The following is a 17513-nucleotide window of genomic DNA, read 5'->3' on the forward strand; positions in this document are numbered from 1 at the left end:
ACTCAATGTTTTTAAGCATCTATGGAGAGTCCTGGATTATATTCTGTGGATGAGGGGGACTAGTGGATATTAAATCTTGGGGCAGGGTAAAGATATCTTATAGAATAATCAGCCTTGATTCTTTACTCAAAAACATTTTCCTCTCTTGGAAGGTAGCATGTATTCACATGTTTAATGGTGATTACTTCTATGGGAGTTCTTACGTGTAACCTGGTACGTGGACTAGTGTCCCCACCACCTACCTTTGCTATCCTTTGGTGGTGGGAGCCTAACTTTTCTTACGTTTTTTTCCCTCTTTTTTTTGTTTTTTGGTTTTTTTGTTTGTTTGTTTGTTTTTCGAGACAGGGTTTCTCTGTGTAGCCCTGGCTGTCCTGGAACTCACTCTGTAGACCAGGCTAACCTCGAACTCAGAAATCCGCCTGTCTCTGCCTCCCAAGTGCTGGGATTAAAGGCGTGTGCCACCACCGCCCGGCCTTTCCTCTTCTTCTAAGTGTGCAGTTGGAATATTAGTGTCTTTTGGAGATGTTCCGTGAGCTAAATGCCTTAGCATGAAACCTGGAAGATAGCAACTGCTATTAGTATGATGTTGTCATTGGGGCCATTGTCTGCATTGTAACTTACAAGTCAACATAGAGGACTGAATAACAGGGCAGAAAACTGCTCATTGAGCATGGAGTCATTGGAGAAGATAGATGGTCTTTTTGTCTTTTCCTTTTTGAGACAGGTTCTCACCATGTATCTTAGGCCGCCTTCAAACGGACCCTTCTGCCTTTAGATGCCTGGCTTAGGAATTATAGACACGTGCTGCTATGGCCCACTATGGTAGATGTTTATTTTTAAAAAGTTGTTTTATGTTTAATTCCCTGTCTCTGTCTGTCTGTTTGTCTCTGTGTGTATTGGCTGTAGGGGGTGCAATGTGTACATGGGTGCAGTGCCCTCTAAGGACAGAAGAAGATGTAAGATCCTTGGAGCTGAAGTTACAGGTGATTTTGAGCCCCTGGACATGGGTGCTGGAACTTGAGTCTTCTGCAAGAGCAGTTTGAACTCTTAACTGCTGAACCAATTCCCTAGCTTCCTAGCTACATGTTCTTAAACAATGATACCATTGGGCTGGAATAGTTGGATGTGTGGTCAGTTGACATAGAAGACACTGGTTCTAGAATCTGCATATTACTTAGCCAAGACTGTGTCAAGTCCACTAACATCTTCATTTGTGGTTTCTGGTTTTCCAAATTGCAGGAAGCCATCACGTGGTGTGTGTGGAGTTCTGATTTATTTTATTGCAGTTGTATTTGGTAGTGACAATGATTGATTGGTTTGCTTTGGTTGCCTTGCTTTCAAAAGCAGTTCTTGTGGGGTAATTTGTTGTACCACAGATATCAACCTTTCTTCTGCTGTGTATTCAGGAAGCTAACCTATTGTCAAAAGACTCATTTGTTTGCTTGTTTTTATTCTCTCTCTCTCTCTCTCTCTCTCTCTCTCTCTCTCTCTCTCTCTCTCTCTCTGTGTGTGTGTGTGTGTTGCTGGGAATCTAATCCAGCACCTCATGCCTGCTAGGCCAGTGTTCTGCCAGTGATCCATATCTCTCCTCCACAAAATAGAGTTTATACTGGTTTCCAGCTCTCCCCATGGTGGGCCGTGTATGTCAAGTACTTATGGATGGAAGATGACACATTGACCTGACCCAGCATAACAGAAAAGCTTCCTTCTAGAACATGCTCCCATATACTTTTATTTCTTCTCATCCCTGGCACAGGTATTGACATCTTGAAGCTTGTAGCAGCCCAGGTGGGAAGCCAGTGGAAGGACATTTATCAGTTTCTTTGCAACGCCAGTGAAAGGGAGGTGGCTGCCTTCTCCAATGGATACACCGCAGACCATGAACGGGCCTATGCGGCTCTGCAGCACTGGACCATCCGTGGCCCTGAGGCCAGTCTTGCCCAGCTCATCAGCGCCTTGCGCCAGCACCGACGCAATGATGTTGTGGAGAAGATTCGTGGGCTGATGGAAGATACTACGCAGGTAATGTGAGCCCTCTGTGGTTGTGCTTGGCCTAATCTATTTGTCCTTGAACCTCACACTTCAGCAGGTACGCTTGCAAGACAAAACAGCTGATATTTGGGGTTTGAGTGAGCATGGGCGAGCATGCACACACCACACACACTAAAAGCACACCTCTGCTCTCTAGGGTGGAGTTGTTCGGTGGCTGTGTTTTACAGTCATCATGGGACTTCTGACATTGTTTGATGCTTGGAACAGCGCTGCGCACCTGCCAAACAGAATCCCTAAGGGAGGGCATTGTGAATCATCCATTTTTTAAGCTTCCTAGGTGACTTATCCAGAACCATTCTCTGTTAAAACTCATTTTGCATTGCATGTTTTGAACACAGTCAAATAGGGAACCTTTTTTCTTCCAGAGGGTGTGTGCATATTCGTGTGAGTTTTCTGGCTTAGTTACATTCAGTTTTTCTGATTCTGATCACATTTGCAAGTCTTCTTTGCAGGCTGTCTTAGTTAGGGTTTTACTGCTGTAAACAGACACCATGACCAATGCAAGTCTTAAAAAGACAACATTTAATTGGGGCTGGTTTACAGGTTCAGAGGTTCAGTCCATTATCTTCAAGGCGGGAGCACAACAGCGTCCAGACAGGCATGGTGCAGACAGAGCTAAGAGTTCTATATCTTTTTCTGAGGGCTGCTAGCAGAATACTCATTTCCAGGCTTCTAGGAGTAGGGTCTTAAAGCCCATGACCACAATGACACACCTGCTCCAACAAGGCCACACCTACTCCAACAGGACCACACCTCCAAACAGTGCCACTCCCTGGGACAAGCATATACAAACCATCACACAGTCATTAATATCAACAGTATGAACATGGAGTATCAGGTGCCTGAGTTACTGATTTTACTCTAGCATGGAGATTTCTATCATCATGTAACTCATTCCACTTAGCCATTCTCTATTGAATAGTTTCCCCGCAAAACATGAATTAAGTAGAAAATTTGGTTTTAGATCATGTATCAAATAAACTTTGGTTAAAGTTTTGCAATGTGTTTTACCGGTGAGACTTGATAAAACCCACTTGAAGTTAAAGGCATGTGTTATGTGTGCTGAGGCCAGTATCCACTATTTATAAGAGCTTAGTGGAGAGTAATTCACTACCTTAGCTCAAGCTATGACCATTAGCACCAAATTCTGTACAACAAGGGACTCAGGGTTCCCCAATGGAGGAGTTAGAGAAAGGACTGAAGGAGCTGGAGGGGTTTGCAACCCCTTAGGAACAACAACAATATCAACCAACCAGACCCCACCCCCACCCTCAGAGCTCCCGGGGACTAAACCAACAACCAAAGAGTGCAAAAGTGCCACATGGCTCCAGCTGCATATGTAGCAGAGGATGGCCTTGTCAGGCATCAATGAGAGGAGAGACTCTTGGTCCTGTGAAGGCTTGATGCCCCATTATAAGGGAATGTGGGGGCTGGGAGGTGGGAGTGGGTGGGTGGAGGAACACCCTCATAGAAGCAGGGGGAGGGGGATGTAGTAGGGGTTGGGGGGACTGGGAAAGGGGATAACATTTGAAATGTAAATAAAGAAAAAAATGGGACTCAGGGTTATGTATCTTTTATCTGTAGTACCTCTTCATTAGTAGTGTGAACATGGGTCAAGTGAGTTTTATTTTTAATGGTGGTGTTAGGATGAAAATGGGTAGGTGTTGGCTGACTTTGAAGGTAGCCTTCAAAGTTCTTAGTCTTTTTTTTTTTTTTTTAACCTTTTTGAAATGTGGAATTTTGGGAAAAATTACTAATAAGCCAGTTACAAACATTAAAGGCACAAACTGATGTGTGGCAATTTTTTTAAAAAGAGTTTTTAATGTGTGTCTTAGTTAGGGTTTTACATCTGTGAACAGACACCATAACCAAGACAACTCTTACAAGGACAATATTTAGTTGGGGCTGGTTTACAGGTTCAGAAGTTCAGTCCATTATCATCAAGGCAAGAACATGGCAGCATCCAGGCAGGTACGATGCAGGAGAACCTGAGAGTTCTACATCTTCATCTGAAGGCTGTTAGGAGAATACTGACTTCCAGGCAGCTAGGAAAAGGGTTTTAAAGCCCACGCCCACAGTGACACACCTATTCCAACAAGGTTACACTTCCTAATAGTGCGACTCCCTGGGCCAAACATATACAAATCATCACAATGTGTACATGTATTTTATCTGCATGTTATGTGTGTACACCATGTACATGCCTATTACCTTCAGAGGCCAGAAAACAGTGTAGGGTCCCTGGAACTGGAGTCACAAATGGTTGTTAGCCTCTATGTGGGTGCTGGGAGCCAAACCCAGGTCCTTTGCAGGAGCAGCTAATGCTTTTAACCACTAAGCCACCTCTTGAGCCTCTGTGTTGTGAATTTTTAAGAGTTAATTTTGAGGACCAATATACACAGCTACAGCTAAGCTTTTAAATAGTTGGGTTTGGAAAAGCAAGAGGAATATCTATACTCCATTTAAATAAGATGCTTGCAGTTGAAATAGAGGGAGTGCAGAAGAAGTGTATTATGCTTTAATGATTATTGGTTTTAGGGGGAGGAACTGGTCAACAGCAGACTGAAGATGGATTCAGCTGTTTAGGGATAAACTGCCTGGTCTCCTTGACAACACTGCGAAGAAAGATAATGCAAGTTAGGCCACATTAGAACTTGGTTATTCCAAACCTGTAATGGTCCCTAAAGGATAAGAGGTGACTGTAGCCAGACATGGTGGTGCATGTCTTTGTTCCATCCCAGCACTCTTGAGGCTGAGGCAGACGGGTCTCTGTGAGTTTGAGACCAGCTAGGTCTACAGAGTGAGTTCCAGGACAGGGCTACATAGTGAGACCCTGTCTCAAAAACAAACAAACAAACAAAAAAACCCAAAAACAAACAAACAAACAAAACAAAAAACCCACACCAAACAAACAAACAGCCCAAACTAACTAACTAAAATAAAATAAATAATAAAAGGTGACTGGTACGTAATGGAAATTAATAACCTAAGAGGCATCAGAAATTTATGAGTGAGTTAAAACTCACAGTACCTCTTCCAGCATGCTAAAATCTTATGCACACTTCTTTCTCTCATCTCTTCTCTAAAAAAGAAAAAAAGAAAAAAGAAAATCTAACCACCCCTTTCTTCCTCTCTCTCTCTCCTTCCCTCCCTCCCTCCCGTTCTTCTTTTTTGTATTTTGAGAGTCCATGTTCTGCAAGCATCCTGTAGCTCCTAGCTTGTTTTTCCCATAGCCTGGGTATTACCATGCATGCTGAGAGGGCAAAACTAAACTCCTTATTGCGTGTTTCAGTAATGTGCCGCATTGTATTGCAACATTCTGGGTCTTGTTCTTAACTCTAATTTTAGGAGCCAACAAGCCTGATTTCTGGCTGCCAGTTCTTAACAACTGCACAGTATGGAGCAACCCGCCATCCATAGCTTCTCTCCGAGATTTGCCGAGTCAAGCTAGAGACTCAGAAAGCAGGGGGCATAATTAAGACTCGCTCTTCACATTTTCTGGTGGAATTGCTTTTCCTGTGTTTTGTGGCACTACTGAGGACTTGGGATTTGGCCCCAGGAGTTAATGGATTCTTAATGTGTAAAAATGACTCATTTTTAATGGCTAATGTTTCTTCCCTCTTGTGGGGCTGAGAACACCTACATTATGCTGCTATTCAAAGGGTTGGCATTGGTGTGGCTTTTAGTTACTGTTCTCCAGACCAGCTGTTCCAGTATTAACCATGTGGTCATTGTTAAGGCCCTCCTGAGCCTGGCTCTTTCTTCCTCCGAGATGTGAAACGCATTACAAGAACTCTCTTCTTCTAAGGTTAATGTCTGAGCTGAACCCTTGTCCTTCAAAATCCCGTCCTTTCTTCCAGTCATGTGCATCTGGGAGAAGGGGGATGATAGCTGGAGGTGAATGGGTGGGATGTGTGTGTGTGTGTGTGTGTCTTCACCCAAGAAACCAAAATTATAGAAAGTCAGAAGCTGCCCAACATTGGTGCTGGCAACTGAACTCCAGTCCTCTGGAAGGTCAACAAGTGTCTCTTCCTCTATTACCTCTCCCACAAACAAAGCTATTTTAAAAACAAACAAAAGGGAATTTAATACTCTTTCTCTCTCACACACACAAACAACACACACACACACACCTGGATACCATGAGGACTATAGCATCCACACTTAGGCTACAAGGTATATTATGAATGTGTACTTTTCACCTGGTGTCAGAAGATGTTAATCCTATTTATCTCTCTCTTGTGTTTTGCTTTCATTGTCAAGATTTTAGGGGGCTGGGGATGTAGCTCAGTGGGTAGAACAATTGCATAGTATTCGGGAAGCCCTGGGTTCCATCTCCAGCCCTATATACATCAGGCAGAGTAGCACATGTTTTGTAACCGCAGAACTCCAGAGTTAGAGGCAGGGGGATCAGGAATTCAAGATCGTCCTCGGTTATAGGAAGAGTTTGTGAGGCCAGCCTGGGATATTGTATCTAAAAAAAAATTAGTAACCATAAAATAAAAATAATTTTCATGCTATATATACATGTACTGCCCTGAAAAACCACATTGAGTAAGTACTTGCATAGAATCAGGCTTTGGGTTGATCTCCTGGCCCTTTGTCTTTCTGCTGTTTTTCCTTCAGACCCCACAACTACCTGGGTCATTCTTCTTTGTTTAAACACCACCTTTCAGTTTGGAGTCGCACAGCACCAGATAAATAAGCAAATAACTCATAAAAGAAAAATATTGTTTTACTGTAGTGTTGAGGGGTAGCTAGGAATTAGAAGGTTGGCATCCTGGTTACTTTCTTTCGGTATCTTTAATGCTTGAGTTTCTATTTCGCCTCCTGGAACGGCCAAGCAGATGGAGTGGGTGATAGGTTTAAATCTCCATTCTGTGAGAATTTATGAGTACAGTATGATGCCAAGCACTTTGGGCCCTGCAGATGTGTGAGGCACAGTGAACGAAGTCAAAGGGAGCTTACAGTTGAGTTATGGAAGCAACTCCACACTTGTGTAATCCAAGAAAGTGGGTCCAGAAGGTTGGAGGACTAACGTCCTGGCTGTTCTTGAAAGCAGCCAGTAAGACTCCAGTGGGAACAGGAGAATGGAGATTGACAAGCTGCCATATACTCAGTTTGAAGATCCTGGGTACACCACTGTGCTTCTCTGCCTCAGTTTCCTTGCGACAAAACATGATGCTCGTGGGTTGCTTTGGGGACCAATGTGGCGTGGCCGCCAGGAAGCAGTTCGTGTATGTTTGTATGTTTATTTCTCTTTTTTTTTTGGATGTAATGACTTCTCGGCTTGTTCCTAGCCAGCTCCAACTTACACACATAATGGACCTTTTAAATCCTGAAGGCTGGGGTCACATAGTTGTGGATGGGAAGGCCCACCAGGTTTCCAAGCTGCTGGAAGTAGATGGTCTGTCAAGGCGGAGACTTGCCTGGGTTCAGTGCCCAAGAACTAGAAAATCCAGCTGACTGTAAATATTTATTCCTTCCTGCTTGAGCAGAGTGCTGGCTGGAATGTTTTCCTTTGCAAGAAAACAAAGGTGTGTGTGAAGATAATGCTTTCTCCCAGCTACTGGCTCTCAAGAGAAATGACATTGGCTAGCTGAATTTCTAGGTTTTCTTTTTTAACTTACTTTTTCTTCTTTTCCCTACTTTGACTTCTAACCCTTTGTGAATGCAGATAAGCTTCGTGAGTGCAGTATCTGTTTTCTATTCTTTTATTTACAACCCCTTTCTTTTGGGTGGGGTAAGAAGATGGCTTTGAATTCCCATGCATGTTGGACAGGCTTCTCGAAAGCCCTGGACATCCAAGGTCTTAATTATTCTCACCTTGTAAAATGGTTATCGGAACTGACCAAGACATTACCTTGTCACGCTCTGAGATACATAAAACAAGGTTTGAGAGCTATGGCTAGTGGTGAGTGGTGAGGTTCTGGAACAATCTGACAACCTGGTTTGAGCATCAGCACCTTTTATTTCACTTTTTTTTTTTTTTAAAAAACTGTGTCTCACCATGTTACTCTGGCTGTCCTAGAACTTAGAAGATAGAAGCAGGCAGATCTCTGAGATTGAGGCCAGCCTGGTCTACATATTGAATTCCAGGACAGTCAGGGCTATATAGACAGACCCTGTTTTAAAACAACAATGATAGTTGTTTTTTTTTGTTTTTTTTTTTTTTAACTAAGGGGTTGGAGAGTTGTCTTAGCAATTATTAATAGCCCCTGCTGCTTTTGTAGAGAATCCAGGTTCAGTTCTCAGCACCCCATTCAAGCTTACTCTAACTCCTGTTTAAGAGGTGTCTGATGCCCTCTTTTGGAACCTTTGGGCACAAGGCATTCATACATACATACATACATACATACATACACACATACATACATGAAGGCAAATGTTCTTACCCATGAAATGACACTAAGTGGATATAACACAAAGTTAAGTGTAGTTGAACACCCCCACGATCCTTAGAGGGTTAATGCAGGAGGGCTGCAAATTTGAGGGTAACCTGGGCTAACACAGCAATATTCTGTAGAAAGAGGAAATAAGGAAGGGGGGAAGAGGAGAGATATGAAGAGGGAGAGAAAGGAGGAGGAAAGAGAGAGAGAGAGAAGCAGTAGAATTTTCATTGACCGTAGCTGCTTGCCGTGAGTGGTGTGGGTACAGGGCAGTTCAGTGTGGCCCCTCACCCTCATGTTCTCTGCCCAGTGAGATAAGGTAGGTGAGGCTACACTATCATTTAATAGCCTCAGAACTCAGCAGTTTCGTTGTTCTTTACTTGAGTGTTTCCTTGTCTTTAGGGAATTTTCAGCCTTTGTAGAACTACAGAGGAGACACACCCCTTTCAGAATGGGCGTGTTTGGCCACGATTATGTTGTCTCTCTTCCTCTTTCCTTCAACCTCCCTCCATCCCTCCTCTCAGTCTTGTATAGTAGCCTTTGTGTTAGGTACTGGGTGGCGTTGCTCTAGCAGCTGGGAAAATCCCAAGTGCTAGCAATGGAGTGGGCTTCTCTTTGCTGAGGTCATTGCTGCTCTGGTTGTTGAGGCAGCATAGTTCCTGGCTTTTTTGCCACCAAGCTGCAGGATACAGCAGCTGTCCATATCTCTGGGTCCGACTGGGACTAGCAACTTTCAGAACTGTTGTGAAATCGAGTTGGGATAAATACCAGTTGTACACTGCAGTTGGCTTTTTGGTGATTCAAGTGAGGTTTGTTTTTATGTTGTTGTTAATTTTCTAGAAAATAAACCCTATTATCCCCAGGCCTAAGGACCTGAGACTTTTAGCCAAACATGCATGAATCTGGCCCCTGTTCTTTGCAGTGTCACTATGGCATAGAGGGTCATTTAAGGATATGTTACTTGATCACAGGGCATGACTGTGGGCACTGGGGAACTTCCAGGGTAGTAAGAGGAGGACAGTTGCTGAGGGATTGTTGACATCTTCAGGCTTAGGTATGTTTCATGTTGCTGGTTACAGGGTACAAAGGAGCCATATGTGTGAATAGACTTAAGACATTTGGTGGTATTTCAGGCTGATTTACTTATTACTGTATCCCAAAATCTCAGCTGAAGATGGTGGCACACCCGTACTACCAGCACAAGATGCTGAAACAGGGGGATTGCTAGAGTTTGAGACCAGCTTGGGCTACAAAGTTCAACCAGGGTGCACAGTAAGAATCTGACAAGCAAACAAACAAACAAACAAACCAAGAACCAAAGATGGTCTATAAAGTTTCAGTTACTTGCAGTGACCCAGTGATGTACTGGCTGCTTGCCTAGTACTAGACAAAGAAGAAAAGTGTTCCCTGCCTCTCAAAGCATCTATCTCCAGGATGAAGGATTGATAATTACAATTCATAGACACGAGCAGATGTTCTGTTAAAATGTGTATGAGAGCTTACAGCATCGGGGGTTATTCTTAGTGTAGACATGCCCAGAACACTAAAGCTGCTGCATGCATGTGCGTTCTAAAGGACAAGATCATCATCGTTCACACTCAGAACGGCACTTTGGTTTTCTTCTCTGTTGTTTGCAATAGGCAGCCGTACCTGCCTGTGTGCAGTAGGGCCTTCTCAACCCTGCACCTTTGAGAACAATGAGTATTTTCTCACATCCTGTTTTACTTGGCTCAGTAGTAACATTTACACTTTACAGAAACTTTGGACTGGTCTGTGGTAAGAAAGACACAAGACTGAGGTTCTAATGTCCCTTCCACATCAAATGCAGGGCTTCAGACTTTGAATAACAGATGTTGGGGATTACAGATTTGGGCTTTCTCCTGGTCAGAGTTGAATTTTGTTTTCTCCACTCCCCGTGTGAATGTGGGCAAGCCCAGTTCTGTCCCCGTGCCTCCATTTCTTCCAGACAGCTTTGTAAAGGTCTTCTGAACTAAAAGGGTCTATGTACCCAGTCCTGTGCTTCATGTGGATCTTGGTGATGTGGATCCTAGTGGCATGAATCTTAGTGGCTCTGCTGTTTTCTTTTAGGCCAGTGGTTCTCAACTTGTGGGTCACACCCCCTTTGGGGACGCTGAATGACTCCTTGTGTTGAATGACCCCTTTACAAGGGTCACCTAAGACCATCTACTAATTAGATATTTACATTACGGTTTGTAACAGTAGCAAAATTATAGTTATGAAGTAGTAACAAATATAATTTTATGGTTGGGAGGGTCACCACAATATAAAAAATTATATTATTAGTATTTTATTATATGTTATATTAAAATATTATAATATTAATAATAGAAAATAATGTTATGTGTAATATAAATGTTATTAATTATAAAACTGATATAATATAATACATTAGTATTAAATATAAAGATTAAATTTATAATATAATTGTTATCATTAATGGGTCACAGCATTAGGAAGGCTGAAAACCACTGTTTTAGCGGAATGAACTAATAACCATGAAAGAAGGGAGAGTAGACCAGCGTCTGCTAAGAATCCATCTACCGTATTTAGAACTTTTTTTTTTCAAGACAGAGGTTCTTTGTGTAGCCTTGGCTGTCCTGGAATTAGCTCTGTAAACGAGGCTAGCCTCAAACTCACAGGGATTCACCAGCCTTCCAACTTCTGGGATTAAAGGCATGCACTAATGGCTCAGAAATAGTCTTGATATATTATATGCCTCACACTCTGGTGTGTGTATGAGAACACACACACACTCTTTATAACCACTGTAATTATTTTATGGTTATCACTGTTGCAAAGGGCAGGATGGTTTTACACAGGCACTTTATTTAGCAAACATTAATCCCATGTTCCTTATGTGTTGAGCCCCACCACTGGCACTGAGACACGGCCTAGAAGGCAGCAAAGGACAAACCAGGGGGTTATCCCCGGGTACTGTCATGTTTCTAAGAAGGTCAGGTATGCAGAACAAAGTTTTTGAAATATATTCTGTGAAGCTGCTATGAAGAGATTGAAATGGACTTTTAAAAATCCCACCCCCTTAAAAAAAAAAAAAAAAAAAAAAAAAAACTCTGGAGACACTGACTCAATATTCCAAACGGGCTAAGCCTATTGTTGATAGCATTTTTCATCCTTTTAATGCATAGCCTTACTTGCTTTCTCCAAAAGCGAGAAAATTAGAATCTATGTGTGTGTGTGTGTGTGTGTGGGGGGGTGGTGGCTTTTTTCTCCATCAATTACCAAAACTGGAAAATACATTTTAGTCTACTGTTTTAAAACTCAAACACATGTGGGGATAATCTGACGGTTTCCAGCTTGGCCAGGCCTCTCCATCCTGTGTGACTGTCCCCCTAGTCTGTCATTACCTCATGTCACTAACCAGTCACTAGCTCATGAGTAAATCACGACCTATCTGCTGGTCGTTTTGCAGCTGTTTTAATTTCAACATTTTTCCTTGAAGGACAGACAAACAACGCTTTTGATTTTTCTATTAAAAATCGTCACAAGGGAAACATCCTCTTACCTCCAGTTGGAGTGAGTCAGGAAGGGTGGAATCACCTATCTTAAGTAAATCATTACCTAAAACATGGTGGGGGTGTGTGTATTTATAATTCCATCTTTGGTGAGGTGCTCCTGAAAATGGCAAAGACCGTGGAAGATGTACACAAGTCTCTGTAAAAGTCTAATCCTGGGTCACTGGCATACACTTCAGTGAGATCTGCCAGACCCCCGCCCACCCCCCCCCCCCAATAGAGAAATGGGTACAGTGTGCGATGTTCTAACTTGAACAGATAAACATAGCTAGGGTAGACTGTCTACAGCCCAGGATTAATTTCCTCAAAACAATAATTTATAGAAAGTAAGAAAGAGTCAGTTGGTATGAGACAGGAAACTGAGGACTTGTGACACGCCTTTATCTTTGGCCTCAGACTGGCAGACAGGAAAGGGCACGACACCGTGCCTTCTGCTTTCAGAAATGTTTCCCTGCTACACACTTATACATCCAGAGAGATGCAAACCCTGGGAGACTCACTACCTGTGTACTTGCTATCACAACAGTAGAAGCCACAAGAATGCCAGAGCAGGTAAGTGTTTACACGCTTATCAGAGAAGTTATCACTAACCTTTCGAACGGCATGGGTGGAGACTGTTTGTCTCTGCTTATTGGTACTGTGTACAGACGAACTTGAGGAACAGTGCACAGGAAATTGCTCACACACTGGATAGCCTCTGTGGGAATGGGGCCTGAGTGACTGAAACCTTGAAGTCTGAGAGGGGTACCGTCAGGGTTGAAACCAGGTGTGTTGAGGTTATAACAGTACAAATTCAATGAATTTATTAAGCAATACTAACTTTAATCTAATCTGTCAGGCTCAAAAAAACCTAATTTGAGGGCCTCTGAAGTGCCTCAGTGGGTAAAGGCATCTGCTGTCAAACCTGGCTTCCTGTGTTCTAGCCATACATGGTGAAAGGAGAAATCCAACTTCACCTAAGTGTCTTCTGACCTCCGTGTGATCACTGTTAGATGCAAGTATACATCACACACATACAGCACACACACACACACACACACACACACACACACACACACACTAGATAGATAGATAGATAGATAGATAGATGTGATATGTTTTAAACAATAAAATATAAGGAGAAATCTTCTTTAAAAAAATTACTTGAGCCAAGCACGGTGGCTTATATCTTTAATCTCAGCACTCAGAAGGCAGACAGGTCTCTTTGAGTTCAGGACCTGCCTGGTACATACACATAACGAGGTCCAGGACAGCAAGCAAGGACTTTATAGAATGTCTCTTTCTCGAGAAACAAAGCAAAACAAAACGAAACAAAAGCTTACTAACAAAGACTAACTTGAGTCTTTTTATGTCAAAGCATTATTTCCTGTGAAATCGCTTTCCATTCTTCAGGTCCTCGGGCAAGCTTTTAAAAAGTTTATGCAAAGTGTTTTCGTGGTTAAAACTGTCTAGACTGCATTGAGGAGAACCCGGGTTTCTAAACAGCATGATCTCCCAGGATCCCGATGGTGCTGAGCTTGGCTATAATATTCTAAGATGTGAGTGGGTTCCTGCTCCGAACCGAGAAAGCCCGCTTACTCTCCTCACTTCCTTTATTTTTTTTTGAGAAAGCTCGCCCAGTGAGTCAGCCCGGGCTGCAGAGGCAGTAGCACTGCTGTCAGCAGCCTGGACAGCTTGCAGACACCCGCCCCAGCAGCTGGGCGGGGCACTCCCTCCCGCCCTCCGGAGCCAGCTGGTTCTTACCAGCTTTGGCTGCTCTGTTCTCCTCTTGTGGCTTCCCGCAGCTTTCCATCTGCGCACCCCGGAAATGAAGAGTTCTTTTGCTTGGGGCAAAAATTGACGGTTCACACTTGGGCTTAGCTAATCTTTGGGATCTTCCCCCTCCCACCACCACCCCCCCCCCCCGCTTTTTTTTTTTTTTTTTTTGAAAACTAACTCTTAGGAATGAATGGTTAGAACTCATGGATTCCATAGAGAGGCAACATTACAGTAACTCCCTTGATACTGAATTAGGAGTTTTAAGATGCGATCTATCATGACTAATTAACCCCTTGGCTAACTTAGGCAGAGTCTTCAGAAAGACTTCATTTGTAGTAAAATCCTAACTGGTTGTCAGGGCCTCAACTAATCAGAGTGGGAGGAAGTGACTCTTCAGATAATTTCCCAGTGGCTTCAGGCATGGGCTAGCCAGGTTAGCATTGAGTTTCTTTCCATGATGGATAAATTCATGTTGGGCTTAGCTCTGGCTCCCAGATTCCCTGTTCATTCATTTATGTTTCTTCTGCGGCTTGGCCCACGAGTTCCCAGGGAGGTCCATCTTGGCGTCTGTTGCTGCGCCTACTTCCATCCCATGACCTTCAGTGACCCTAACGAGGGTTAGACAGTAGAGGGCCTGTGCTGTCTGTCTGCCTGCTAATTGGTGATTTAGACTGGAAGTGTTAGTGAGCACAGTTCCTTCCTTATGCAATAAACACACCTCTTCGCATGTCTCCTGAGGTCTGGGCCAGGTTGGTGTGGAGGAAAGAAGAAAAGAAACGGCTTGTCAAGAATTATTTTTATTTCAACATACTTGCTTTATCTCTCTGTATTTGTGGCTATTTCCAACGCATGGTCCTATATCTGTGACTCCAAATATTGAGTACCAGAAAAGGTCTGGGAATCAACTTCGTGCCATTCTATGTACTTTTTGTATGGAAAAAACAAATGCTAGGAGGCTGTAGCTCTGGCAGTGCCTCACGCTCTCCCTTAACCCCAGCACTCAGCAGGCAAAGACAGGCAGATCTCTGAGTTCGAGGCCAGCCTGCTCTACAGTGCGAGTTCCTGGATAGCCAGTGCTGTGCAGAGCAACTGTTTTGTTTTTGTTTTGTTTTTTAATTGTTTAGGACTCTTTGTTCTGAGTTGGATACAACAAGAATTCACACTTCAGAAGGATAATTTAAAAGTCAGTGTCAGGGCTGGAGAGATGGCTCCGTGCAGCTGGAGGGTAAACCACTGCGTTCCAAGTTCCGTGCCCTGGCAGCCCCTACTGAGCAACCCTTCCACTGCCCAGAGGCCAGGGCAGCTTCTTGTCCTTGTGAACTGTTTGTGATGAGTTTATGGAGTTCAGCCTCTCTAAGCGCTGTGGGGTTCTCGTTCCTCAGCAATGGGTTGCAGACAGCTTGGGCAGAATCATCTTGGCATTCTGCGACTGCCAGCTTTTCTTCTTTCTTCGCCATCTCCTACTCTTTTCAAAGATCAGGTCTTTCAGTTCAGGCTCTTCTTAAGCTTGCCTTTGAACCACTTACCCTCCTGCCTCCACCTGGTGGCATGTGCCACCATGTCCAGTTTTATGTGACGCTGAGTATGAACTCAGGGGCTGGGTGCATGCTAGACAAGTATACTACCAACTGAGGAAGATCTCAAGCCCTGGGTATGACTTAAAGTCCCTACTTATTTATGGGATCCAGTATGGGATCTAGGTGGCAAGCTATTCAACTCATGGGATAACCATTAGTTTCCGTTAGGATCAGCTCTTGAAACCATTAATTAAATGACAGTTTTTTTTTTTTTTCACAAGCAAGCTGAAAACTTCCCTTCCTTCTTGGTGTTAAATGAGATATAGAAGGACCCTTAAGTGGAAAAGGTGGCTTTTGTGTGTGAGGAACTTCCTTAGAGGTCACCAGGCATCAGTGGCTATATCCTAGGGAAGAGAGCATGGTGATATCCATTTGGTGAATGCCAGGGGCTAAGGGGTTAGGCTGACCCATTTTAACAGGCTGGCAAGGAGCATCCAAGCTCCATCATTAATACTTCGTTTCAGTGGATCACTGATAAATCAGTCGTTAGTTTGTTTTGTGAAGACAGATTGTGTAACCACAGGGAGATCGTAATTGGGTGGTAACTGACAATAACTCTGGTAAACCTTCACTGAATGAACCAATTGGGGATAACTTGGCAAAGAGGGATAAAGGGGTGTGTGTGTGTGTGTGTGTGTGTGTGTGTGTGTGTGTGTGTGTCCCAACCTATGCTTTTTAGTTTAGAAATAAACATGGAAGCTGGTCTGAAAAAGGAAGTGGTTTTTCTAAGAGCACACAGCTGGTAAATGAGACTTGTGATTTCTCCGGGACTTTGGAGATTTTTAATTTTATTTAATTTCTTGAAAATGCATCCTGAGGAAGTAACTAGGGAGGTTAGGACAGGGGCAAAGGACACTCAGGGCTGCTGCCAGGTTGCAAAGCAGACAAGTCAAAATCTTGCTTGATTTCAACACCACACTTGTGGAAAGATGTTCATGGCTCGCCATCCCCAGAAGCCAAGAGACACTGCACCATCCCAGTCTGCCTTCTCTGGAAAGGCCAGCCATGATTTTCCAGTGTCATCATAGCAGTGGAGGTTTCCAGTTGAGTTGAGGACCCAGAGTGGGCCCTTCGGCTTAGAACTGGGAGGGTTGACAAGGACTCAGTAGAAATGGGACAACAAGGTGGCCACCCTGTTCCAAGGTAGCTTAGATGCACTGTCACCGTCCCCAGAACCCAGAGATACTCAGGCCCTGACTTTGCTGTGTTTATCAAATTCATTTAGATAACTCTTTGTCTTCCTGATAGTCTGAAAGACAATCACAACAGCCATGGGGCTAGAGGACTGACTCAGCTGTAAGGTGAGGGAGGCTGTTTATCTACCATCCCTGCCACTTTAGATTAATAAGCACCCGGAAGTACTAAGTGTACCTGTTTGGAGACTAATCAGGGAGAGCACCAGGGACTCTTTGGGCCAAAGAAAATAGCAGGTTCTGGAAGTGCACTCAGTAGAACTGTTGTGGTTTGAGCTGCCTAGGGAGCCTTTCTTCTCTTTGCTCTGTGTCTCCTCTTTCCAGTTGTCTCTCTGCCTCTCCCTTTTTTCTCTCATTGGCTCATGCTTCTCTCTTCTCACAGCCTTCAAGCAAAAAGAACCACAGTTTTCTAGTCTTTCTGGAGGTGCAGCAAGCATCTGGAGGATTCATTTCCTTTCAGGACGAGTTTTCCCAGATTCCTTTCTTCTAGGTCTTAGAATGTTCCTCTCTTCTATAAGCGAAAGGTGTTTGAGCAGTCTGGGTCTGTGAACACTTCACCACGAAAGTTCAGAGTATCTGAGCTGCCGAGACACACTGCCAGCAGTCCTGTTCTCTAGCCCAATATAAATACAAGTTACTGCAGCCACAATAGCTTCAAATTAGCAGGAGGGAAATACACTTATCAGTGGGATGCTTTTTTAAAATAACATGCTTTGTTTTTCTATTAGAAAATTAATATGTCCCCACAGAGAATTTGGACAGCTCAAAGATGCTTACGGGATGAATTAAATTACTCTGTTTTGTGGTTATTTTTTTACCAAGTTTGTACATTTTTTTTAAGAAAGATGAGACTCTCTGCTGAGGAAATCTGGCTTTCTAGTTCTGGTGTCTTCTCTGGCTGGGAATGTGGCTCATTTGGCAGAGTGGTTGTCTAATACTCACAAAGTCATGTGTTTGATACCCATCACTGTTTAATACAGAACGTAGACT

General features: G+C 43.5%; 1 protein-coding gene across 1 annotated transcript in view; it reads left to right on the forward strand.

Annotated features, from left to right (window-relative positions):
- The window catches only part of Tnfrsf21 (TNF receptor superfamily member 21), a 71920-nt gene that overhangs the window by 47421 nt on the left and 6986 nt on the right, over positions 1-17513 (forward strand). The window contains exon 4 of the mRNA XM_034521679.2: positions 1757-2022. Within this exon, the coding sequence (XP_034377570.1) occupies positions 1757-2022 (266 nt within the window). The remainder of the gene's footprint in view (positions 1-1756; positions 2023-17513) is intronic.

Source organism: Arvicanthis niloticus, chromosome 17 (genome assembly GCF_011762505.2).
Source record: "Arvicanthis niloticus isolate mArvNil1 chromosome 17, mArvNil1.pat.X, whole genome shotgun sequence".
Taxonomy (NCBI): domain Eukaryota; kingdom Metazoa; phylum Chordata; class Mammalia; order Rodentia; family Muridae; genus Arvicanthis; species Arvicanthis niloticus.